This window comes from Lissotriton vulgaris, chromosome 6 (assembly GCF_964263255.1).
Source record: "Lissotriton vulgaris chromosome 6, aLisVul1.2, whole genome shotgun sequence".
NCBI lineage: Eukaryota > Metazoa > Chordata > Amphibia > Caudata > Salamandridae > Lissotriton > Lissotriton vulgaris.
In genome coordinates, this window is record NC_141694.1 from 489,118,341 (window position 1) to 489,146,116 (window position 27,776).

Sequence of the window (27,776 nt, forward strand, 5' to 3'; positions counted from 1 at the left end):
TGACCGCAGTCCCAATCAAACTCAAAAAATATGGTGGTTGCAGATTTGCTCATCTGGCTCCCAAACGCTGGAACCAGTTGCAGTTATCTTTCAAATCCTCCATGTCTCTGCTGGAATTCAGAAAACTTCTTAAAACCAATCTTTTTACACAGTCTGGCTAGCTCCCCCTCTCTACATCTCTCAGTACCACCCAGCGCCAGGAAACCTATGGTGACAGAGCGCTATACAAGTCCCTCTTAAGATAAGATAAGATAAGACTACCCTCCTGGATCGCTCGATTCTATGTCCCACCATTAGTGACAGCGCCCTGCCCTTAATGACCGCGCCAAATGCTCCCCAGAGTGTCACAGCTGAGGTGGCCTACCCCACATTTTCAGCAAAATAATAGTCAGTATCTTGCCGGAGACTTTCCTTAATGTGGGGTACTTTTAGCCCCCAAGATTGTATCATGATTGTGCCGGGACGTCTGGTGCGTTGTATGCCAAAGACCGCCAAAATAGGGGAATGATTGGATATCCCTTGTGCCAGACAATGGGAGTCAGTGAAAGCGTGTATATCTTGGGCCTGAGTGAACAAATAATCAATTCGAGACTGGCTACCATGCGCCCCAGACTTAAACATGTACTGCATGCGTTGAGGGTGCAGCCACCTCCATATGTCAACCATCCCCAGGGCATTGGTGAATTCTTGAAGTTGCAAGCCTTGTGTCGGGTCTGCTCGGGATGGAAGTCGGTCACGTGAGCCATCCATAGTCAAGTTAAAGTCACCCCCCAATATTAATACTCCCATGGGCAGATCTAATAACAATGCCCCCACATTGTGTAATGCCCGTTGCTGTAAACCGGGTGGGGCATAAACGGAGACTACGTGAATGACACGTCCTTCCCATGTGCCTGTGACTGCTCAGTATCTGCCCTGAGCATCTGTCCAGGTGGTGTGAACCATATAAGGGCAGCCTTTGCGAAGGAGGACCCCCACCTCATAGAACCTGTGGTAAAACCAGAATTTACTACCATTCGGTATCCCTTTCTATTCAGGGCCACGCATGAGTTCCCTATTAGCTGTGTCTCTTGAAGCATTACAATGTCAAATGCATGTCGATTGACATATTGTAAGACAATACGCCTTTTGATTTTGTCCCCCAGGCCATTTACATTCCAAGTGGACACTCTAAGTCCCTGACCAGGCGCCATAAGAGCCTTTCAACAAATAAAAAATACATCGTTGGATGGGCCGTCCCCTAGAGTTTCTCCTGAGTCCCACCTCACAGCAAAACATAAACCACCAAGTTGCCAGAGACCGCATCGAGAGACTTCGCTAGTATACTGAAAACATTGGGACCAATCATGTTACTAGTATTCCAAGTATTGCAACACACCGATGCAAGAAACCAAAAAACTCAACAAATCCAACTCCCCCGCCCAAACTGGATTCCCCACCCCCACCCTACCTCCCTGCACAACAGGACTAAAACCCCCGCCACCCCCAACATGCAGAATGCCTGTCATCCACACTTAAGTAACCTTGGGAACGTGAGCAACCCCACTCCCTAAGATAACCTTATAAAATACTCATACTACGCCCTGGCCAAAGCACCCCCCCCCCACCGCCCAAAGGCGAAACATAAGTTGTTGAATATACAGGACATGTAAATCAAATATAGAGCGAGATCCTCAAACAATCGCCTGAAACAGCTGACTAGACTGAAAAGACATCTGAATCCTTAAGCAAGTTCAAATGAAGAGCAATACAGTTGACATGGCACAGAATTACCCAGTTGGGTGTTTGAGGCCAGCGGATTACCCAACAGTCCCTTTCCATAGAGCAGTGTTCAGAGTCCCCCTGTGGGACCTTGAGAGTCTGAGTCAGAGTGTGGAGGGGAGCGTCTTAGCTGGCGCCAGTCGCCTGTTCCATCAGCAGCGAATGTGACCTTAAGCGATTTCTTGCCAACTGTGAGCCAGCCATCGAGCCAGTCCCAAGCATCTTCCGGCCTAGTGAAGAACCACAGTTTGCCGTTCGATTCCACTTTAGGTTTTGCAGGGAACGACATAGCGTATTTGATCTCCTGGTCTCCGAGGCCGGTTTTACTTCCAGGAAACTGCAACGCTGTTTCTGGACCTTCAGAGTAAAATCTGGGAAGAACGTGACTTTGCTATTCTCACAGTTCAGCAGGGGGTGGGATGCTCGTGCGGTCTGCAGGATCACATCGCGGTCATGAAAATTGAACACTCTCCCTTTTTGGAAAAGCATTTAGACAGGCCTCGTGGCTGAAGGTGCTTGATGACTAGTTCTTCCACAAATAGATCAGCGGTTTGCCCCTCTGTGTGCTCCGGTACACCAAGAATGCAGAAGTTGTTGCGCCGCATTCTGCCTTCGTATTCATCCAGTTGTCGAGCCATTGCTTTGTGAGAGGTGCGCAGTTCGGGCACCTGTCTTTTAAGGAGGGTGGTATTAGTGACAAGTTCCATGGTGGTCTTCTCCACTGTGCTCACATGCTCCGCCATTTTCCTCATATCCTCCCAAATCCGTGCCACCTCCCCTGAAACTGTGTCAATCCGGGTCTCGAGAGAGGTCTGTACCGTAGTGATAGCCTTGAGGATGTCTTTGTTCGTGGGTTCAGGGGCCTCGCCCTGAGCCGCGGCCTCCCCTGGTCTTCTCCCTGATGCTTTTGCCATGCAAATTTTCCAATTTGTCCTGTGTTGCTGTGCGTCCGCTTCGTCCTGTCGCCATGCTCTCTCCGTCACAGTAACCGCAATGCAGAGTAGGGGTGCGACCTTTACTCACTGCTGCCTGCAGTGAACCCTTCCACTCGGCCTGTCGGCTTTGGCAAGTGGCACCCCTATCCACCGGTCAATATCGCCACCGCGAAGCACCCACAGTGGCGCAAAGGGCCCCACGATGTCCACCACTGCACAATGTTTAAGCGACCTAATCAATAGCAGTGTAACTTGGGCCGGATAATACCCCCAATTTGCAGGTCTGCCAGCGTTTCCCCATTATCTGTTCACAGACCGAGCCTCACTAAATGGCGTCTTGGCGGGAGGGCCAGGCGTTCTAACATTCGGCAGGGCACAGTGTGGAGTGGCCCGTCCTGGACTGTCCTGGTTTTCCTTTGTGCAGGCCACTCCTGTCAATCAAAGTCCAGCACACTCTGTGGGCCCCACTCGATGGGGGGGCCAGCAATGTTCACCCACTAGTTGGAGCGGGCCCAAGGTACCTCCGGGCCCAGCCGGTTATTCACATAGCGACCAGCAGCACAGCACGGACCTCGTGGCTCCTCCAGCGCCCGCGCTGCTCACTCTGCTGGGGCACCCACACTAGTCTGGCAGAAGTCGCTCCTTGGGACTGCAGACAAAATCGGGGGGTGGGGGCAAGCAAGGCACAGAGTACCCCAGCGTCAAGGGCCACAGATCAGGTTGCTGCAATGCTGGATCCCCCGTCCCAAGGAGTCAAAATGGCAGATCAGGGAGTTGGCCTCAGCAGACGCCAAACCCACGCTGTGTGCCCCAACCTGCTGAGCCACACCTCTAGGAGTCTATAGACTGTCAGCACACCGGTCGCTGGCACCGCTCGTCCATCCACTTCGGCTCCGACCGGTACCCAGGCCGCAGTTGCGGCGTTTCGTGAAGTCTGCCCGCCGAGGAGCGACCCGCTCCCTCGGTGTGATCACAGGGGGCGGGTCACTTGATGGCTGTCGCCTCACCCGGTCTCAGCGGACCTCTCAAACTGCGTCCACTGCATGCAGAGTAACAGCCAGCTTCAGTCGTCCCCTCAAAGAGTAAACTCGGATGGAATAAACTGGATATTTCGGGAGTGGCGCAATGGAGCTCGGCTACCGTGCAGCCATTCCAGTCGGCTGTTGGCCACGCCCACCCTGAATTGGGATTCTTGAACTTTTACAGCTCAATCTCTTGTCCCACAGAAATTTGTTATATATCATAGTTGGGCTCCTTTTTAAGAGACCGGCTTAAGGTAGTCCGTGGTAATTTTAGGATAGTCGCGGATTTTAACATTCATCCTTGTGGGGAGCTAAGGAAAACCAGCCTTATTGACTCAGGTTGTTTACGTGTGAAGGGTACTCATTTTGAATATACCGCACAAGGTGATTCCCTTAATGATTTATTACATTCATTTGATTTATCCTCATCCTTGTGTAAACGGAACTGCGCAGTAAGGTTTCGAACCAAACCTTTGTAAGTGGCGGCAGAGGTTAAATTATCGATTTCATCCTTGTATTAGCGCCCCTCCTTGATTTGATCTCAAGTTTTTCAGTGAGGCAAGCATCCATAGTGACCACAATCCCCTATGTGTGCATATTAGCCGTCCTTTTTTGGTGTCCACCCAAGGTTAGGGAGAGCTGGGGTCTTGAAAGAAACGGACGGAGGAAGAAGGTTAAAATGGGCTCAGATAACTCTGGAGTAATTTTATGTCTCTCTATCTGCTCGCTGTGATATTGAGCTAGCCCTATGTACTGCCCCATTAACAGACCCAGGTGAAATTATAGAAGCCTTTAACGACATTTCCTCTACAATAGAAAATCTCCTTAGCGCCCCTCTGCAGCAATCAGCCACCTTGGTACCGTGATGGTTTAATTCTGTTTGCTCCCATGCTGCAAGGAACTTGAAAGAAGCGCTAGGCGAGAGCCAAAGGGATATGATCCTAGTTAAAACTCGTAGTAGGGAGTATAAAGCCGTACTAGCCAAACGTAAGGCAGCGTTGAAGGAGGCAATATGGAGGAACTTAACTGAGGCAAGTACCTAGAAGAGTAGTGTCAAGTTCTGGGGCATTATTAACAGCCCTTTTTAAAACAAGAATGCAGGAAATGTGGTCTAGGCCCATATAACGGAGGAGGAATGGGTGCACCATTTTGTAGATATGTTTCAATGCCCCCCAGATAGGAATAGATTACCAGGAGCAGCGGAGGTTAAATCATCCCTGGTCATCTCGGTTGAAGAGGTCAGGAAAGTTATTGGGCTGTCCAACAACAAAGCACCAGGTCCCGATGGTATCCCGCCGGATTTATATAAATCCGATGTGAACTTCTGGGCATCTGTTTTCACGTCTGTTATTAAAGCTATGGTCCGAACAGGTTCTCCTGGCTACTGGGCCACCTCCACCATTGTCCCAGTTTTTAAAAATGGTAACAGGGACAGTACCCACTGTTATAGACTCATATCTTTATTGGACTCTGTTATTAAGGTGGTCGGCCGTGTTCTTTTAGACAGGCTGACCAGTTGGTCAGATGAAAATAACATGTTAACAGACATCCAGTACCGTTTTCGTGCTGAACGGTCAACCGTGGCCCAATGTCTCAACCTACATTTGATCATCAACAAGTATACGGTCGTCCGTCCCGGAACTATCTTTATGGATCTGTCTTCCGCATTTGATTGTGTGAACATGTTTACGCGTTGGCAGACCATGCGGTCTATGGGGGTGGATGGCAATATCCTTAATTTCCTTGACCATCTTCATAATGATACCAAGGCTGAGGTTTGTTATTCACAAGACCTTAAGGTATCTCGCCAGTTCCCCATAAAAAGAGGAGTACGCCAAGGGTGCATTTTAGCTCCTTTTTCTGTTTCATTTATATATTAACAAACTAGAGCAGATTTTATTGGAGACAAAGTTAGATTTCCCCCAGGTGGGACGGTGCGGCCTGCCGATTTTGTTATAAGCAGATGACGCTGTTCTTATGGCCCAGACTTTTAGAGGATTACAATCTCTGCTTAATTCTTTTACATCTTTCATGGAAGATTTGGACTTGTCAAACTATTCCACATCCTACGTGATGCAGGTGGGACGGCGCACAAAAAAGAATTACCAGTTTGGGGTTGGTGCCACTTTGGTTCCCCACACAGAGGTTTTTTGTTACCTGGAGGTCCTGATAGGTGACAAAATGAAATCGGGGCCTTTAAAACGGAATAAAAAAGGAGATGTAATGCGCGCTAATACTGCTATTAATAACTTTGCCTCAAATCTTGGTAGAAGACCGATGGTGGCAATCCTGCAGATTCATCACACAAAATACATTGTTAAAGTCTCCTATGTCTGTGAAATTGTGGGGTCAAATCACAACGGTAGAATTACAAGTGGTGGAAAACAACTTTTTGAAACGCCTTTTATGTGTGCCCTAGGGTAGTTCAAGCTTCATGAAGCGTTGGGGGTTCCCTATCTCTCTGAACTTTTGGCCCTTCAACGCCTCACATTGTGATTGAAGCAATGGTTGCACCAGTGTCCCAAACTAAGTAAATCAATTTTTAAAGGAGTGAATGGGCCTTGATTTTTTTTTGTTTAAATTTCTTTATTGGATTTTAACATTTTAGATACTGTTTGACAATGCTTATACAGATTACAGCCATGTATATATATATGTATATATATATATATATATATATATATATATATATATATATATATATATATATGTATATATATATGTAGACTTACATCATTGTGTATCTCCATTAATGAGCGAGTATGTGTCTGCATTGTCTGCTCATCCTATAGTACGTATCTGAACATGAAGATCTAAATAAAGGTAACAAGGGGATATTTGAACTGGGATGCTGGTGTGTCATACCGCAACGCACGTGTGTCAGCCCTCTTTTCCAAATTAGTACCGCTCATTTACCAGTGGTGTGTTTTGGTGTATCAGCTTTGATTATGCTCATTATATCCCGTGGCTTAGCTACATTAAGAAATGCCTTGGAAGGCTGGGAAGATCAGAAATGTTCTCCAACCTGGAACTTGTGCACATGAAAGACCTGGGTTGAGTAAAAGAGTCCTTCCTTAATCTGAGGACTGCTGAAGGGAGGGTGTGAGTTGAAGAAACCTAGTGTTTGTAGGTTTGTGATTTTGAAATCGGTACAATCTACCAAGCCATATCTCTTAGGGCTCTTTAGTGCTCATAAACGTTTTTTACTAACTAGGCTCCAATTTGATCTCTTCCACCTTCTGTTGGCCACGTGGGTGTAGTAGAGGTCAGAGCCTAGAGTCCTGTGGCTGCGACGGTAAGTCTCCATGTTTTAAAACTTTTATAAGATTCCCCAAAGAAAGCTTATTAACCCAAATTTGAAATCATTGGATTTTAGGCAGGTGCGACCTGCTTTTATATTTATCTGGCATTACTGTTTCCCATGTTCTTAACTTTTTAAAATCAGCTGTGAGTCTTAGAGCCTACTGAGATAGTTTTATTATGGCTCTAAGTGACTGCTACATACTTTAGTATGTTTGACTGGGGACCATTATGCATAGCTAGGTTTCCTGTGTTTTTCTCCTTTTGTTTCTTTTAAAAAGATTCGGCATCCATTCCCTTTTAGTCAATCGTTTTTGAATATGTATTGAATAACATGTTTTTTTTCCTTAAAGTAAGAGTTGGCAATCATGTTATTTTTTTTGTAGAATGTACTGTTTTAGATTACCTATTTTATTCAAAAACCGAATAAAGTTAACTTAAATACAAGCAACAACACGTTTGACCCACTTTGCTCCACTGGCCATCTGTCAGTCACTACACCAACTCGCAAATTTATCTCAACAGCAGGCGTATACTGATTTAGTTAAGGTACACCTGGGTGCTAAGATGACCAACAACCTTGGGAGGGAGGGCAAAAGTAGTCAACTGCAGCTGCCCAATCTCAAAGGATGGAGGTGGAGTCTGTGCTGGATTGGAAGCATGATCCTGCCCTGCTGCTGCAACACGATCCTCCCGAAGTGGCAGCCTGATCAGAGGACAGATGCTCATATCCAGGATTTCTGGATACCACACTCTCCTTGCCCAATTCAGTGCCACTAAGTTGACTTGTTCTAAGTCGTTCCTGATCTTCATCAGGAGTTGGGGCAGAAGGCGTTAAAGAATCTTGAATTCTACTCTAGAAGCAAAAAAGAGAGAAAGAGCGAGAGAGAGCGAGTGAGCAAGAGAGATCAAAAGAGCGAGAGAGAGATATGCTTTGGATAACGTGCAAAAGGGCTGACACGGAGCATTCTCGGTGATGAAAAGATTGAGCTAAGGTTCTCCCTATTCTTGGAAGACACCTTGCACCTCTTCTGGGTGGCACAGGGGCCACCATCCCAGCCAGCCCTGCTTATTGCAGATTACCACTTGATGGCAGTGTTTTTATGACCACTTGTACAGCCTCCCTCTGATGGATGTACTAAGGCTTTCAACATCAAACTGATGGCTGAAAGCTCCAGAAGAATGTGGAGCCAGGCCTCCACTAGAGACCAGATGCCTCTGATAGCCACCTCTCCCAAATGGCCACCCCAAACCAGAATTGATCAGTCACTGCTCTTAGCTTTGGGTGGGGCAGGAATGCAGCTGATCCAATTATGGTCCCATAACCACCACTGCAGGTGCAATCTCCTCTGAATCTGGACATGATAGGAAAGGTCCCCCTAGTACTTTGCTTAATGAGATTTGAGATCACACTGCAGAACCAGCATATGCCTCGGCATATTTGGCCAGGATGAAGCACGTTGTCATCAATCACAGTAGCCTCAGTCATCCTCACTAAGATCCAGGACAAAGACAGACACATTGGGATCACAGCCTGAATGTCCTGGACTCTACGCTTCGGGGTTAAGGCCCAAAATTGCACTGTGTCTAGAATGACGCCAATGAAAGGGAGCAGGAGTGATGGAGTCAAGTGTGACTTTGGCACACTGATAGTGAGCCCCAATGAGGTCAGGAGATGCACCATAGTCTTATGGTGGGTGACAACTGTCGGGATCCAGCCCACCTTCAGCAGCAAGTCATTAAGGTAGGGAAAGACTGGATCCCCTGACCTTCTAAGATGTGCTACCAACCACCACATCCTTTTAGTGATCACCAGAGGGGCACTGGTGAAGTCAAAGGGGAACACAGGTAACTGTAAATGCTCCTGCCCCACCCCAATCTGTAAATAGCGCCTATGCTGGACAGGGAAGTGGAAGTAAGCTTCCCACAGGTTCAACTCTACAATCCAGTCATCAGTGTCGCGTGTAGACAAAACCTGGGACAGCATGAGCATCTTGAGCTTGCCCTTCTGTAGGAAGGCATTGAGAGTGTGAAGGTCTAAAACAGAACGAAGACCTCCGCCCTTCTTCAACATCAAAAGGTCTCGGGAAAATCAACCAAAGCCCACTTCTGATGCAGGCACCTTCTCTATGGCTCCTTTGGCCAGAAGGGCCTGCACTTACTGCTGTAAAAGGGACAGATGGTTATTAGTCAGCCATTATGGAGATGGTGAAAGATGCGGAGGGGCAGCAATAAATAGTACCCTGTAGCCCCACTAAACAATCTGTGGGCCCCACCTTTCTAAAGTCACCGTGCCACCCTGGTTGAAAGGCAGGTTCCTGCCTCAGACAGGGTGACTGTGTGCTGTGAATGACACACTAAAAGGGTTTTGCATTAGCAACAGCTGGAGGGCGGGGAGGGAGAGCTGGCCTGCATTTAGGCTCTGGTGTCCACTTGGTCTTTGGGTACCATGGCTTCGGCCACAAATAGTCTGAGGGGTTTGCTGGACAAGCCGCCTCTGCTAGCGGTATTGAACGCCTATTCTGTAGCCACAGAGGGGACGACGTGTGTGGTATGGCAGACTTGGTGGAGTAAAACGAACACAAGGAGAAGATGGACACTCACCCCCAGTCACAGATATGGGTTGAATCCATCATCGTTCTTTAGCTCACTTCACCACCTCAGTTCAGACCCAGCTATATGCAAATCAGTTTTGACCCTGTGCCTCATGGGAACAGTCCAGCATATACTGCCAAACCAGGTCTTCCTTGAACCGGAAACAAGTATCCTAGGACCTTTTTTGGGGTAACACCCTTCATCTGCCAGGCTAGCTTGAATTCAGTGGCAAAGTGAGAAAGGCACCCAGGTCTAGAGCAGACAGACCCAACAAGCTGCCCAGGGCCTACAATGTTTAAAGCTCTCAAAGGACAAGTCTGCTTTCGTCAAAGTGGACTGGACATTGCCTTCAAATCCTGTGGATCTCACCTAGGTATGCCTAGTGGAGAAACTAATCCAGTGTCTAGTGAGGTGTCCAGGTCACTGTAGGAGTATGGTTGGACAAATGACTCCCCAGGATCATAGGGAAGATTAACAGAATCTGTTACAAACAAGGAAGGTAACGGATAGGCCCTTCCATGAGAGAAGGGCAAAGTATTGGTGTTTGATGCTACACCAAAATGCTGTGGCCCACTTGGATCAGGGACAGCCTCAGTTTGAGGTCAAAGAGGCAAGTACTTTGAGTCAGACAGAACAAAGGCCAAGTTTTGTTATCCAGTGTTGTCGATGCTCCATGATCCTGTGTTGTTTGGGGCACCAGGGTCGGAGCCTGTGACCAAGCTGGGACGGAGCCCATGGAGGGTCCAATGGGTTCAAAGGGCAGTGAGGGTGGACCAGCCAAATGAATACCAAATGGAGGCTCTCAGGGCCAGATGTAGGTGGCCGAAAATAGCCATTTACTGATCGGTAACGGCCGAATTCGGCCGTTACCGACCGGTAAATGGCCATTGACATGTAGGGGCCCTTAAATGTTGCATTTTCGGTAATTTTACCGAATCGGTAATTTTACCGATTCAGTAATTTTACCGATTCGGTAATATTACCGATTCGGTAATTTTACCGAAAATGCAAGATTGAAATGTGGGTAGCCAATTTTCCATTGGCACATGGCTTTCAGAATCGGTATTTTACCATGGAATCCAAATCCATGGTAAAATACCGATTCCTGTGTACATGCACATCTGTGCATGTACACATGTGCCATGTGACAGACAGACGTGCCCTTAGGGCATGTCTGTGTGCCACATTGCACACATGCCCGTTTTGGGGGTGCTAGAGGGTGTCAAAGTGACACCCCCTGCACCCTTGACAAATTCGGTATTTACCGATTCGGTAAATACCGAATCGGTATTTGAATTGAATCCTATGGGCTTCAAGGCCCATAGGATTCAATAGCAAATAACGATTCGGTATTTACCGAATCTGTAAATACCGAATTTTTAAGGAATCGGTAATAAATCCAGATGTTGGTACCTACATCCCATTTACCGATTTTGAAATACCAAATCGGTAAAATTCGGTAATATTCGGTATTTCAAAATCGGTAAATGTGATTTACCTACATCTGGCCCCTAGTTCCTTGGGGGGGCCTGGAGGTGCGCAAAAGGGATCACGTAACAAGCCAAACAGGCGCAGCATGGCTTCACAAAACTCCTGCATTTGCTGCAGAGTTGCGGATGGACCAATATTCAGTTTGTTTGGAATGAGGGTCGGATTCAGCCTGAAGGGAATTGGCTTAAGGAGTGGGACCAAGAGGCACATTAATATGAGTGAGCCTTCTCTGGAGAGAATAGCGGGAAGAGGCTGAGTCCTGCTTGGACTTTTTCTGTTTCTTCTGCGACTTACCAGAAGATTTCAAGTGTGATGAAGATCATCCCTGGGTACAACCTGGGGAGCATTTGCTTGTTAAAGTCTCACAAGGTTTAAACCCTGTAGTTTTAGGGGTGACATTTTCACTAGCACTAGAACAAAATTTGGCAAAAACAGCATTAGAGAGACAAAGGGTAGCTCCAAATCTGCCTCTGGTGGCAGGGAAATAAAGGAACTGGAAACAACATGGGTGTAGCTCATATATTACTCCACACGTCACTTCCAGTGAGATACGACGTCAGTGCGGAGTCGCATGAAGCCACATAATGACACACAGGGGTACTACTAAAGATTTCACAGATTGAGTTTAATGCCTTGGGAATATTCAAAAGGTGAGGATTCTACAGCTAGAATTATCTATCAGAAGGTCCATACATGGTTCAATAAATTAAAAACAATTGTCAATTTTCACTGGTGATCTCCAAGAGCTTGTCTCTCTCTCTCTCTTCCTCAAATTAAATGGCACTTCATGTTCTGCCCAGATGCTCCTAGGTTGATACCATGGTCAGTAATAGTAAAATTCCATTTTCAGGATAGGATATGAAGTGACCCTTCTTCCTGGCTTCTTGTAAAAGCAAGGTGGACAATATTAAAGAGATGGTATTTCCAGACTATTCCCTATTAGCACATCATCACTGGGCCACCTTTTAGGGGTCAAGTGCAAATTACATGAAATAGGCCAGAAATATAAGTTTCTATTTCATACCAACCGGAAAATGATGGTGCACAAGTATTCCTACTCTATCATAGAGCACGTGGCTGTATGAAACTAGGCTGAACAGTATGGGTTTTCCAGGGAAATAAGTCCTCCCTGGCAACTAAGACCTAAAAATAAATGTCAGCAACACAAGAATAGAAGACCCCAGGGACGTGCCCCGGCTGCCAAGGACTACTGCGCCTTTACCAAAATGAATACATGCAGATAAATAGGCACCAGTGGCAGTATTACGAAGCAGCGAGACCAACAAGTACTGACTAACCACTCTTAGGTGGCCAAATGTGGAGATGGGTTTGCATTGAGGGAGCAATGAATAAGGGGAGTCACAAGGCCACTCCATATCAACAGAGGACCTGATCTGATGCCAGAAAGTGACACCTTAAACTCTTTAACAGATTTTTATGTAGTGACAGATATATAAAATATTGATTCAGGTCTGAAACAGTGACTTATGAGAGCTGATCAGATAGAATATACTGGTCTCTCTTGCTCATGTCATATTGCTTGGAGGTAAGTTGCGAGAATTTCATTATGAGCTGGATAACGGGTGGCAAGCAAGGATATTGGGGGGTAACATTGCAATTACATACACTCCGTTATCTAATGCCACTATCACTGAACATGGGGGATTGTACAGTTGCTAATTTAGGTTTCATGAGTGGAAAGTACTAGCTACTGTGTCCTAGAAAAACAAGTTAAGGGTAGATAACAGCAGGTTAGCATGGTTTGACATTGTTTACTATTACTTGTTATTTCTGGGGTAGATGAGTAGTGAAGGGAAGATAGGCACAATTCGTAATGTATCACTGGGTGTCCCTGCCAATACAGGCTCATCAGCCACAAAGTATCAACATGAGATCTCTTAATAAATATAAGATTATTGCATGGAACATCCAAGGAATGAGCTCAATTTACAAAAGATTTAACATATATTCCTTTGTCATGCATAAAGGGGTTCACAAAGGTTTACTGCTAGAATCCCATCATGACAGCTACCAAAGGGGAGAAATTACAATGGTATAGGGGAGGGAAGTTTTATTTCACTGGCACCTCTTCTTATAATTGGAGTGTGCTGATGTGGGTTAGGCCTTAGATTCCCATTGTAATCAGCACGGTCATAACAGATAAGTGAGACAGGTTTTGGTAGAAAGGAAATACATGACATTCTGATGGTGCTGGGCTCAGTATACGTCCCTAATATTTAGCAACTGGAGTTCTATGACTTAATAACTAGAAAATTGACAAAGTGGATACGTATCCAGTTTATATTGGGTGGCGGCTTTATTAGATTCTTGGATGCAAGCATGGATCACTCAAACATCCAGGTTCCAACTACATCAACCAGCATGGCATATCAAGCTTTGAATGAGTGGCTAATCAGTTGGGCCTTACAGGATTCCTCAAGCTGCAGGAAACCTGCAGTTACAGATTATTCCTTTTACTCATAGCATGCAACTTCCGTGTAAAATGGCTTCCTCCCTCCTGGTTGAATGTGAAGTCCTTAGGGTTGTGATAAGAGATCACTGTATCAGAGCAAAGGTGCCTGCCCGCAAGACTACAGAGAGTAAACTGAATGTAGTTTATACGTCTCTGACTGACTGGAGCGAGAAATATTACATGACTCAATGAAGAGGCATTCACTTTAATAGAGGTGCCGACAAATGTGCTGCCTAGATTAAACTTCATTCGTTGTGAGGTCACATACTGAGGGGAATAGACCCAGCAGGCTTTTCATGTGGCTGATGAAATCAGACACTAACAGCACATTTATAGTAGCAGTTCTTGAAGTTCAGAGCAGTGACGTCCTCTCTCGGCAGGGAGTTAATAGTGCCTTTTATAACTTTTCCTCAAATGTTTGTCAAAGGATTACCAAAGGCGCTCATTATGACCGAACACACTTCTTGAACAGGGCTACCCTGAAGCAGGGGTCCCCTGAGCAAAGGTCATCCATGAAGCAACTATTCCCAGCCCAAGATATTAAGGAAGCTATCCTGGAACTGGCAGTTTGGAAGACATCTGGCTTGGTTGGCCTCCCAATGGAATTTTACCACATATTTGTGGATCAGCTGTCCCCGCAATTGGCAGTGCTATATGCTATGGTCTTTGAGATCAGTCACTTACCTCAATGGCTAGTAAGGCTTTGGGTGTCTCGTTGCCCATGCCTGGGAGGGACCATTTGGCTATGACAATCCTATAGACCTCTCTCCATTTTAGCTAGTGTTTATAAAATTCTAGTAAGGTGTTGGCCAAGAGAGATCAGCAAGAAAACAAAAGTCAATGGAAAGATAGGATGAGGAAAGAAAAAATGAAAAGTAAATTGCAGAAAAATTAAAAGCTTTGTATTTAATCTGCAGAGCACCTGTTGCCATCCTTTTGACATAGTTAAGTGGGTTAAATTACTGACTGCATATATCCATGTGCAGTGTGTAAGTCAGATTCTAAAAATAAGCTGGAAAGTCAGTGGCTAAATATTTCTACAGCACAGATGTGTGTATCCTACAGGCCCCATTAACCAATTCAATAAGAAAGTTAAGTGGGGTAATGCATCTATTGGAGATATTTTAAAGAACCTATTTGTTAAAGGTTTCAACAGGTGCCAATCATAAACACAGAACCTGTGTTTTTCAAAGTAAGCATCAAAGAACCATCTGCCAATTGTATTCCATCACTGATGAGGAAATTGTGATGACAAAAAATGCTTTATTCAATTTCATTTAAACTCATAAAAGCATGATGCAAAGCAACCAAATAAATACTTAAAATCATTAAACATTAGCGCTAGTTTAAATATAAGGTTAAAATAATCTAACTAAAATAAGGTCTAAATAGGACTATAAAGCGGCTTTCCTATGACTTTACCAATATTTCTAAGATAAAAGTTTTTTTTTACTGAATTTAGCGACCATGCTATATTTACATGCGGTCTTGTGTGGTACACTGCCAAGAAAAGCTTTAGTAAAGTCGCCCCTAAACCCATTTTAGCTAGCAAAAATGGCTTCACCCTAAAGTGGGACAATGTGGACGAGCCTAAGCTACTTGCAAACCCTCTAGCATCCAACTATGAGGATTTTCATTGCTGCTTAGATCCAAAACTAAACAGTAACTTGCAACTTGGTGATAGAGGGTTTTTCTAACATTCAAGCAAACATGAAAAGCCTGCTGACCTGCCCCATTCCCACTAAAGATATAGCCTGGCACGATGGTTTGGTAAGAATTGTTCAGTAGCCTCACATAATCTTCGGAAAGCTCTAAAAGTTTCACCAAGAGATAATGAACACATTTGAGAACTGAGGAATCTGTATAAGCCAGCCAGGGCAGCAAGACAGAAAGAGATAAAACGCTAAGCTTTGGAATCATTAAAGAAAGCATCTGCCTTGAAACATAGTAAAACTTTCTGGAATGTGGTTAACTTATTCTCCCTTCAAGATGATGGTGGTCCCTCTCTGGACGTTCATATAGAGGAGGAGATGTGGATAAGCTACTTTCAGGATATTTTTCATAACCCAGCGGGCTTTAGCTCCATGTCTGACAATTTGCCTATTAAGGCAGCAACCTGTCTCATTTGAACGTGAGGAAGTAGAGACCGCTTTGTCACAGTCACCATCTCTTAAAGCAGTAGGACCCAATGGGGTCCCAACTGATATCTTTTTGACCAATAGACAATTGTGGTCACCTTTATTTACCGTAGTTTTTAATTCAATAGCATTAACTTGTCCCCTGCCCTCCTGGAAACCCTCAGTAATTATACCGATTTACAAAAAAGGCGATGCCTCTACTCCACTCAACTACTGTCCCATTTCCTTGCTAGATAGCACTGCTAAAATCATGGGTAGGTTACTACTAAATAAGCTGGAAATGTGGGTGGAAGAGAAGAAAATTCAGCAGTATGGGTTCAGGCAGAGTAGGGGCACCATCGGCCAATGTCTAAATTTGTCATTATTAGCTGCGCAGTACTCCTTGGCAAAAAAAGGACAGGTATACATGGCCTTCATCGATGTGTCAAAGACGTTAGACTTTGTGGTACAGAGCAAACTGTGGGATATCATGGAGGCCATGGGAATGGAGGTCGCAATTATCAATTTTATTAGAGAGTCTTACTTAGACGCCTCTGCTATGGTCCGTTTTGGTTGACTTGGGGAATGCACCAAACGTTTTCAAATTGAAAGGGGGGTCAGATATGGTTGTGTTCTGGCCCCATTCCATTTGCTCTCTACACAAATAACTGGTATGAAGCTTTAGTTAAAACATCAAAAGACACCCCTCAAGCACAGAACACCCTCTTCCGATTCTGCTATAGGTGGATGACACGGTTCTTTTAGCCAGAACCCCAATAGCACTCAAAAATCTTATTAGCGATTATACAGCTTTTATGTCTGATCTGGACCTCAAGGTACATAAATCTAAGACCTTTATTTTAGCTATGGGAGGTGTGAATAAGAAACCACCAAGTTTTTATCTTGATGAAGAAAAAATAGAACACGTTCCAAACTTTAACTATCAAGGGGTGGTCTTTGACTCAAAACAATCTTGGAAGGCAATGATGCAGAATAGGGCCATTCGCTTGAGCAAAGCATAGCTGCAATTGTCCGCTTATCAAAAAACGTGGGCAGTAAGCCTGTGCCAGAAATTATTAAAATGTATCTAGCTAAATCAAGATCCATTGCCACTTACGGGCAGCGATTTGGAGGATAGTGGTCATCGCAGCCCTCCAAGTAATAGAAGACAACTTTATGAAGCGGCTGCTAGCGGTTCCAACAGGTTGCAGCAACATTGTCGCTCACAGGGAAGTTGATCTGCCATATATCGGCAATGTTATTAAACTGGCCTGCTCTCTTTGTGGTTGTCAATTTGGAAAAGGAACAGTGTCGCACTCAGGGCCGGACTGGGAACCACAACCGGCACCGGCAAAGTGCTCGGCCGCCCCCCCCCCCCCCACTCGGGGGTTGGGGGTGCAGCCGAGCTCGTTTCTGGGGACGGTTTTCGGCTGATTTTGGTACAGGGCCAATTTTGCAGCTATGCTGCAAAAACGGCCCCAGGGGCCCAAAACCAGCCACCACCCGTGCGCCGCACCGGGGGATTGCCCGGTGCTCGCTATGGCCAGTCCGGCCCTGGTCGCACTAAAATCAACGGATTCTGAAAGACATTCTGTCCTTAAATCATAACCATAAAATCCCTTGGCTCGCCTATGTTAAACATACTTTGACATCATTGGGGCTAACAGAATTTTTTGTCACTCCTAGCCTTCATGAAGGTTTCACCAAATCAAGGCTAAAGGAACTTTTTACCAAGAGAACTGCTTCTGATAGGTGGGATAGATGTAGGGGGAAAACTTCTGTTTCAACCTATTATGGTCTATCACACTTACAGCAAGGGGTTCCATCGTACCTTTGTTTTGTATATACCGATAATGTTGGGGTATCCATGTAATGTATTCTCAATCTCACAACTCCCCCCCCCTTTCCCGTGCAATAATAAGTCACTTCAATCAATCTTGCACATATTGTTCTTTTGCACTTTTTATTCAAAAGATAGGAAACATATATTATCCCTCTGATGAAGAAATTTAGATATCGCTCCGCAATTTTGTCTCTTGCTACGTTACAAAACTTAGAAACTCAGTTTGTTTGTTTTAATATGTTCTCCTTACAAGCTGTGTTAAGAAGTCGAACGGCCATCAATGAACATCCTCTCTTACCCAAATGAAGTTACATCTGGGGTGGACCATGATTTTAATTGCTTTCTGCGGTCAGCTAGATTTGCACATTCAGCCCTTGCATGTGTGAATCAGTTAACGGTCTATTTATGGAAATGACATTTTTTTAATCATTGGTTTTATTTATGTTATTTACATAGGTCTTAACTTTATTGACCCAATACATGGAGTTCTGGCTAATGGATTTCTTCATCTCGAAAAATTGTAACTCGTATTTTTAGCCTGACTTGTTTGTAATTGCATTTGTGTTTTGTGGTACGCAATATCGATTATATACACTGTTTTATTCATGTACTTTTATGCATTTAACCAAAATACTGTGTTTGGCTTCCTTTTTACGTACCCTACAATCCAAAGCTAAAAAACCTCTTCCTAGGAGAATAACTACTAAAATCCCCTCTGACCTTTATTATTTAAATGTAAAAATAAATAAATTGGTTAGGGATCAGTACCTCTCCTTTTTCCCTGAACGTAGTAAAAGGATAACTCTTTTAAGAAGAAGGAGAAATAGGATAAAGGCCAGATTAAAATGAGAAAAAGAAGATACTATTTGGGTTAAACTCCGTGAGGCAGCTAGAAGTGGGCAGGCCAAGACTTTCTGGTCTATAATCGGAGAAGGATGCGGGCAAAGATCTAGACCCTTACCGATATCCATTAGTGAGCAATCTTGGGTTGATTTTATTCAGCATCTGTATAGTGGCAATAATGTGACGTTTGACCCAGCGAAGCTACAGGAGAATTAGTTACCTTATGGTCCTCCCTCTGAATTGGAAATTGTTTCCGCAATCAAGGGCCTGCGCACATCAGGTGCAATGGGCCCTGACGAAGTCCCCATTTCTGTTTTAAAATCTCAAAGTGCATTGTGGGGAAAAATTTTATACCCAGTCTTTAGATTCTGCTTTACCAGTGGCATTGTTCCATATTCCTGGAAAGAGAGTTTATTGGTTCCCCTCTTTAAAAAGGGGGCAAGAGATTTACCTAAAAACTACCGACAAATAGCCCTCCTAGACGCCACTGGTAAGGTTTTTGCGAAATGTTTACTTAATTCCCTAAATGATTGGGTATCTTCTAAAGGAATATTACCACTTGAGCAGACTGGCTTCAGGAAACAACATGGTACCCTGGATAATCTCACGGCTCTCCAGATTCTGGCAGAAAAATACGTCAAAGTCCGTGGAGGAAATATATATTTTGCTTTTATTGACTTCTCCACGGCCTTTGACAAGGTGGATAGATCTTTGTTGTGGAGTAAGTTATTTGAGGGATGCCCTTTAATTTGTTAAGACTAGTTATTGCCCTACATACAGATACTTAGTGCAGAGTATTGATGGGAGGAGAGAGAGGATTATCTAGGGTTATTCCCACGATTAATGGACTTAAACAAGGATGCCTGTTGGCTCCTTTGTTGTTCTCTTTATACATAGCAGATCTCCCCCAGGCTTTATTATCATCTAAAAATGGCATTTCCCCAGTTTTAGGGGGAACCCCAACAGTATGCCTAATGTACGCCGATGATATTTTAATTTTGGACCTCACCCCAAAAGGTTTGAATGGTCGACTACATGCCCTGAATACCTATGCTGAGGCTCATTTTCTAAAAATAAATATTTCAAAAAGTAAAATAATGTGTTTCCGGGGAAGGAAAAAATCCAATTATGACAATTATCTCTGGTCTGTTGGGGGTGAAAGACTAGAAGTAGTCAAATCCTATCCTTTCCTTGGAAAGGTTGTCACGAGTAATCTAATTGACATAGCACATATTGAGAATAATAGCAGGAAAGCTCTTGCTCAAGGGAGGAGCCTGGTTTCTCTTTACAAGGCGACAGGTAGAAGGCACTTCTCCATATTGCTCGAGTTATTCCGAGCAAAAATCCCCGCATCCCTTATGTATGGACTAGAAATAGTGGATATGACAAGATGGGAGTTTCTGGATTCATTTGAAGGAAAAATATTACGCATCCTCACCTCAGTAAGCACCGCGAATTCCACGTCTTCTTTGAGACTGGAATTCGGATTGCGTAGTTTCTGGGCCCAAGCAGTTGCGAGTGTGGTGCGTTGGGTATTTAACTTAGCTAAAGGAATGCCGGGTACGTTGAGGCATCTCATAAAAAATGAACTGTTGGGTACTTTTAATGCTTATTCCCTAATTGTAAGGAATTTGACAAGCTGTTGCATTATTACAGTTCGATGAATCAGATCTTTTTTCATTTTCCACGGTCCAATTAAAATCGATATTAAAATCGGCTTCCTGGGAGCTAGGTTATAGAATAGACAGAGGGAAGAGTAAAATGAAGAGAGGAATGCTCCATTCCAGTGGTTTTTGTCTAATAAAAAAACCTCAGCTATACATATCCTGGAATCTCCCCCATGGAGTTCGGCGTTTCATCCTTTTGTTAAGGCAAAACTTACTCCCTTTGAATTGTCTTTTATCTAAATGGTATGGCCGTTCCGTCATATGCGACTTTTGTAATACCAATTCCCAGGATGTGTATCATGTCATTTTTGTATGTCTGGCACTTATGGTATTTAGACGCAAATGGTTAAGACCTATGTGTTTGCAAATGGGTATCCTTACAGCCTCTGATTTTATTGAAGCAATGTTTAACCCTCCAAATGAAATGTTTTGTTTTAAATTGTTTCATTATTTTAAATGCTTCCTACCGTTATATTGACAAACTGATATTATACCTTTCTATGATATTTTATTGTTTACTGCTTGTTTGAATTTTTGTGGACCTCAATTGAGTTCCGATATCATAAATAAATAAACTTGAAACTACACTGTTTTATTCATGTACTTTTATGCATTTAACCAAATGTCAAATAAAGAACAATTTGATTTGACTTCTTATAAGCATAGGGCTTCCAGCCCTACAGTAAAAGGATAAGACATCTGATGTATTTGAGTTAGTTTAACCGCTGATTGTCCAACCTCGTATCGTGGGTAAAAGTCAACGGATGATACCCGGTCATAAATAAAGTGTAAAGTGCTACTGCAATAATCATGTAAACTGCCAGTATTTGACCAAAATAAGAAATTCTCCTATGAGATGGTGGTGTGTGTCCCTGTGTAGGTTGTCTGGTTTTGCGTTGGCTTTAAATATCCTCTTTTTTTCAGCTCAGACTGACTTGTTGACAAAGACACCCCTTTACAAGTGTAAATAGAGTTTTATGGAGAAGTAGTAACACCGGACAAGTGCATATTAGATGGAATAGTGATTTGTGACAATAACTGCAAAGGCGGCATTCCAAAGTAGGCCAAGGCAGTTTCCATTTTGGTGTAAGGTCTTTGGAAGGATAAACTCCGAGCCTCAGTAACATCAGGTTGAGTTTTTTTGATCTTGAAAAGTGCTCTAGAAGGCACGGTTGAGGTTTTAAGGTTTTATATGTCACCACCCAAGCGTGGGTTTTGTGCGTCAAAGTTGCTTTATCTATTAGCTTTAATTGCAGCCAAATGGCTTTGTTGGTTGGTTGTTTGTTTGAACTCGGCGTAGGCAGGTATTGTGTGCCAAGCCTCATCCAACTTTTATAGATGAAAGCGATTTCCTAAAAAACAGAGTATATTGAATTACTCAATCTGAATTGTATTTCGACTTGTAGCCAGCAGTGATGGCATTGGAGATTGCCTCTGCTGCCCTCTTTCTCCAGTAAAATGTAATGAGGGTGCCTTGTCTTTCCATCACTGAAAATCTCACGTACATGCAGATGCCAAATACTTGAGAGCTTGATATGTGACAAAATCATATACTTAATTATTTATAATTATAGACATTTGTATTTAGCCCCTGCCTTTCATGCACACGTTAGGGTCACAAACTGCAGCAAACATTGCCTCAACCAAATCAAGAACGCACAGGTACTGAACAGTTTTGGATGCTATGGGATAAGGTTAGTTTGGGAAGGCTGAATGTTTTGTAGATTCTGTGAGGAGTCCGAGTCACCAAATAAGTCAGAAAAGACAGGACACCATTCCATCAAATAGAGCCTTGGACTAATCAGACAACCTTTGATAAATTAAGCAAAAATGGTGAAGTTCTTATCTTCTTCTGGGAAGAAAGCAGTCGCACTGTTATGCCTACCAAATGCCATCGGCATGACTTGAAAAGTCGCTCCTCAAACTAGAAAGAAATGCGTTCTACAACGGCGAACAAATACTCTGTAATCAGAAATAAAACCGGAGGGTATATAAATAGAGCCTTCATATACAGAAGAAAAGTATTACACTATACCTTGTTCCATATGGTACAATACGAGTCTGGCAAGAGTCACCTTCATAATGGCCTCGCCGTGCCCTGTAGTTGAACAGGCACCAACCAAATTGTCAGCGTAGCCTCCACTTCCTGTAGAAAAAAAAATCATACGGAAATATTTATTATCAACAATTATTTACATTTCTCTGTAAGTGTAACAAACACTAAGCACATGGAACGATACATAATTGCCCCCCCCCCCCAAAAAAAAAAATCACTAATATAAGTATAAGGCAACTGAAAACAACCTATGAGGTAATGGCAACCAGCTCACTTCACTGAGAAGGCAACCAAATCTGTGCTCATCAGAAATATACAAAGATAGTTGTTAGCCAACATTGGGCCTGAGGTTTGACAAATGACTACTGGAGGAGATGAATATTACACCTCAATGAAAACTAAGTTCAGCACAATGTACCCATAAACCATTTTATGCAAGACCTGCTGTTCTTGTCAATTGCCTTTACTTCATCTTCACTCTTATTTTTTTACCTCTTCTTTCTTTCCTAAGATTAGCCACAATTGTTGCCTTGATGAAGTGCACAAATGTCGGATTTCTTTGATTATGTACCTTCTATTAAGCATGTCTGTATCAATTATCAAGCACTGACTATATTCTATCTTCAAAAGCACAAAAATCACATTGTAAATGTAAATGAAATGTAGTAGTATTTGTATAGCACGCCGAATCGACCCCCGAAGGGGTGTCTCAGGCGCTTGTACGCATACCGCTGTGGAACCCTTCCTGGCTTTTCCCTGTGAAGTGCCCACTCCTGGGCACCCCCAAGGTGAAGCCAGGCATCCTAGCGTTGTTGGGGCCGTTCTTTCCTGTTTTCAAAATGGCATGTAGTCCCTTAAACACAATCTGTATACCAAAAGTATTTTGTGAATAAGAAGGGCTCGTAAGTAAAATTGTTGGGCTTGGATGCTGCAAATATGTGAGAAAGGGATAGAAGATGAGGGTGGCTGGAAAAGCATGCACGAGATGCCCACTTACATTTCCAATTGGGCCTTACCTCAGGTAATGCAAGAGCGAATTAGATTGACCAGTCCGTTATTGCACCAGCAATCACAGACTATGTGCTGCACAGCTATTTCTCTCTCGAGGTTTAAGGAGAGGAGTGGGCTGCACGAGATGGACCCACCAACCCCGTCAAGCCATGAATGTAGTAGGTAGCTCCCTTCAGCAAAAGTGACCTGCATCCATTGCTAAGCCAATCACAATCGGATGATTAGATTTGATCAATTATCCCAGTGCTTTTCTATTCCAGTTCTCTATGGTGGCACAGTTTGTGGATCATGTGTTGAGCTCATCCTCCCCTCCAGCAGAATGAGTTAGGAATGAAGATATTGAAGTAGATATAAAAAGGGCTAACTTAAAATTTGCTTTGTTAAATTGGCATCAGACCTTACACAATATCCTGCACCTCTTATCACTGGATTTAGGTAAACCATAACAGTGATTCATTCTACCCTACATTGATTAGTTTATCCAGGGCTCCTTGAATATCTAATCAATATATTGTTAACCAACTGCATCCCGTTCAGACAACAGTAGTCAAACTTTTCTTGGCCAGTCTCTAAAACACCATACGTCCACCCACCCCACAAACTACACTGTTCTCCTATTGACAAATGAACAATTTTCCTAGGAGAGGGTCACAAACTGAGACATGAAAGGGGCCCTGTTTTTTTCCAAAGCCACTTTAAGAAGCACATCACTTCATTCAAGAATCATTTACTCTATTAGTTGTACTGTTGTTTTTACTTTTCACATGTAACAAAAGCATTTTTCAGAGGAATGCTTTACTACTTGAGCCATGCAAAAAGAACAATTGATGGACAGAATGCAGAACTATGTCATACATTCACCCCAGTACAGAGATCTGGGCCTACATCAATATTTTTTGTTGCTCACCATGCCATTCCAGTTTGGACCCAACCATATGCATATCAGTCTTGACCCTGCACCCAGTGGGAACAGTCCAGCCCGAACTGCCAGGCCAGGTCCTCCCTGGACTAGAAACAAGCATCCTAGGACCGGTTTCAGGCTTTCAGCCCTCATCAACCAGGATAGCTTGACTCCAGTGACATGGAGAGCACTGGACCCAAGTCTGGGCATACCCTCCCACTTGGGGTGACAACTGCAAAAAGTCCAATTGATGGACAGAATGCAGAACAATGTCATACATTCACCCAGTACATAGATCTGGGACTAAATCCATCTTTTTTTTGCTCACCATGCCATTCCAAGGATGCTAGTTTCCTGTCCAGGGAAGGCCTGGCTTGGCAGTTCAGCCTGGATAGTTCCCACAAGGAACAGGGTCAAGGCTGATTTGCATATGGTTGGGTCCAAACTGGGTTGGTGTGTTGAGCAAAAGAATGATGGATTTAACCCAGATCCTTGTGACTCTGGGTGAATGTTTGCATTGTCCAGCATTCCTTCCATCAATTGTTTCTTTTGCATAGGTTGCCCTAAGTGGGAAGAGTAAGCCCAGACGTGGGTCCTGTGCTCACTACACCACAGCATTCAAGCTAGCCTGGCTGAAGAAGGGGGACTTATCCTGAAACCATTGAACGGCTGGTCAGTAATACCTTGGTGCAGTTCCTGGAATCTAATTCCAGGCTGGATGACGTTCAGTTCGACTTCCGACCTGGCCATGGAACGGAGACTGCTCTGGTGACTGTGTTAGACGATCTCCGAATGCGGGCAGACAGGGGACAATCAGGCCTTCTTATATTGCTTGACCTGTCTGCCGCTTTCGATACGGTCAACCATTGCATTCTGCTGACCAGGTTGGAAGAAGTTGGGGTGTCAGGGACGGACCTAGAGTGGTTTCGCTCTTACTTATCCGACAGATGTCAGGCGGTCTCCCTCCCGCCATATCAGTCTAAATTCTTCAATATCCACCATGGCGTTCCTCAGGGTTCGGCGATGAGCCCTATTCTTTTTAATATCTATAGGAGACCCTTGATTGGAATCATAAAGGCGCATGGTGTGAAAGTGGTGAATTATGCCAACGACACCCAACTTCTCTTCTCTCTAGAGGGCAATCAGTCGATTTCTCTGGCAACTTTTCACAACTGCATGCAGGACACTGCCCATTGGTTAAGAACCAACTCACTTCAAATTAACTCAGACAAGACTGAAGTCTTATACTGCACTGTGGGGAGGATTCCTTCCCCTTTTCCGGACAATTTTTGTCCCTCTCCTAATACGTCCAATTTGGTTCTGGTTAAAGCAGTACGGAATCTGGGAGTGATGTTTGACATGAATTTAACCATGGAAACGCATGTAAACAAGGTGGTGGGGAATTGTTTCTCTCTGATTAGAGCTCTAAGGAAGATTCTTCCGCTGCTGCCACAGAAGGCAAGAGCATTGGTTGTTGGTAGCATCCTCCTCAGTAGACTTGATTATTGTAATGCTCTACTGTTGGAGGCTCCTAAATATTTGATTGAGTGTCTCCAAAGAGTCCAAAATGTGGCGGCCCAACTTGCACTGATGCAACCACGATGCTCGTCAGGTTCACTGGCCCTTGCAGAGCTTCACTGGTTGCCTATAATGCAGAGAGTCCAGTTTAAGTCTCTGTGTTTGGTCTTTAAAGCCCTTCATGGCCTTGGGCCTGCACCTCTTCAAGAGACATTTGCATGGTACACTCCAACAAGGTGCCTTCGCTCTGCCACCGCCTGTTTGGTGAAAGTTCCGAAAATCCGAAGAGCCAGGTCAGGAGGCAGGGCATTCAGCTTGGCTGCTGCCAAGCTCTGGAACAACCTTCCTTCAGAACTTAGACAGCTGCAGGATCTTCTACAGTTTAGGAAGAAGATCAAAACATGGCTGTTTCCGAGAGCCTGATAGGGTGGAACTGCCATGCTGGTTTAAGATCTTACATGGCTTTTTCCGAGCTTGGCAGGCTGGAACTGCCATGTCAGTCTACAATGTTCTTTCCCCACTGCTCGATGAGGATTCGTGTACTATAGCGCCAAGATACCCGCTGGGTGATTGTTGCGCTCTACAAATACTTTATACAATACAATACAAACCGGTCCCAGGATGCCTGTTTCCGGTCCAGGGAGGGCCTGGCTTTGCAGTTGGGGCTGGAGTTTTCCCACAAGGAACAGGGTCAAGACTGATTTGCATATGGCTGTGTCCAAACTGGGGTGGTGTGGTGAGCAAAAGAAAGATGGATTTAACCCAGATACTTGTGACTGGGGGTGAATGTTTGCATTGTCCAGTATTCCGTCTATCAATTGTTTCTTTTGCACATTACTACTTAGCCAAGTTGTCCAGGCCAAGTCAGGGATTCTTCACAGAAGGAAAATGTTACGTACCCTGCAGGTATTGTTTTGTACCCTGTAAGTATCTGTTCACAGTACTACAGTCACATAATGTGGGCTCTGTAATTACAACTTGATTTTCTGCGAAGAAGCTTCAACACACAGGATGTTGTGTGGCTTCTCCCTTCATCCACAATGGACACAAACACCACCATGGATTGTTTTTCACTCACTAGGTGAAAGTGAAGTGTGGAGTAAGAGTAGTATGATGTGCACTGGAAGTTGGTAAAGAGTGAGCAATAATTTAGAAAACATGGTTTCACTGCAGTCTTCTAGTGAGTAGGATGGCTGGAAGTGAATCAATATTACTAAACATTATGAACAGATGCTTACAGGGCAAGTAATATTTTCTGTTTGTAACATATGTGGCTGTAGGTACACATGCTTTGCATAGTCTTTCAAGCAGTTTCCTCCCAGCACTGGCTGGCGGGCATTGAACCAGTCCTTAACACACTCTGGCCAACTATAGCTTGTTGATGAACTAGTACGTTCACACAGTAATGTTTCATCTATGTGTGTGGTGTTGACCAGGCAGTTACTTTGCAGATGAACACTCTTTCTGGTGGATACTATACCTGCAGATTCTTTACCTTAGAACACTCCGCAGGAGCTAGACTTGATCTGCAAACTTTTCTCCAGCAATGCTCCAGCACACTACTCGGTGGCTATGTGCGGCTCTGTACCACCCTGGAAGTGACAGATCGGAGCTGCAGGACACCAGTTTCTTATTTTTTCCTCTCCGCTTCCTCTGATGCGGAGTTGAACAATTGTCGGTACCAGTGTGCCGATTCCTAATTTGGGAGTTTTATAGATGCTAAAATAGGCCACTCCATAAAAAAGGCAGGTGGGAGAGTAGAGCGGAATCTACGGATCCACCAGAAAAGAGCGTTATCAAAGGTAAGCAACTTGTTCATCTGACGGATGCTTCTAACCACAAATTCTTTTCCCCAGAGTAGATACCAAAGCAGTATTTATCTAGGTGTAGGGTTTGTGGAGTAGACTTAGAACGAAAAGTCTAACAGGACCAAGCAGGCAAAATGTCCTTCTCACCAGACCTAGCTGTCAAGGAAGCAATGCTTCCTGAACATATTCACCAATGCCCATGCCACAGCCTGGCAGATTTCTAGACAGGCATTCTATATGCCAACGTATTGGTAGAAACCTTAACCCTTGTGAAATGGGCTCCCAAATCTTATGGTGGCTGCTTGTTGAGTAGTGTGTAGTACACCTTAATGCAGAGGACATGCCACCTCAACGGGTTCCTCTTCTTCACAGCCTTGTCTTCTGCGCACCAGAGAGCTCCTGACTCTACAACTTGTACATTTGCTTTTTTTCTGT

At 44.2% G+C, this 27,776-nt stretch overlaps 1 protein-coding gene across 10 annotated transcripts in view; it reads right to left on the reverse strand.

Annotated features, from left to right (window-relative positions):
• ASRGL1 (asparaginase and isoaspartyl peptidase 1) overlaps positions 1-27,776 on the reverse strand; it is a 262,467-nt gene that overhangs the window by 18,848 nt on the left and 215,843 nt on the right. For all 10 annotated transcript variants that reach the window (XM_086926479.1, XM_086926482.1, XM_086926477.1 and 7 more), the window contains one exon: positions 22,083-22,193. In XM_086926479.1, coding sequence (XP_086782605.1) covers positions 22,083-22,193 — 111 coding nt within the window. The remainder of the gene's footprint in view (positions 1-22,082; positions 22,194-27,776) is intronic.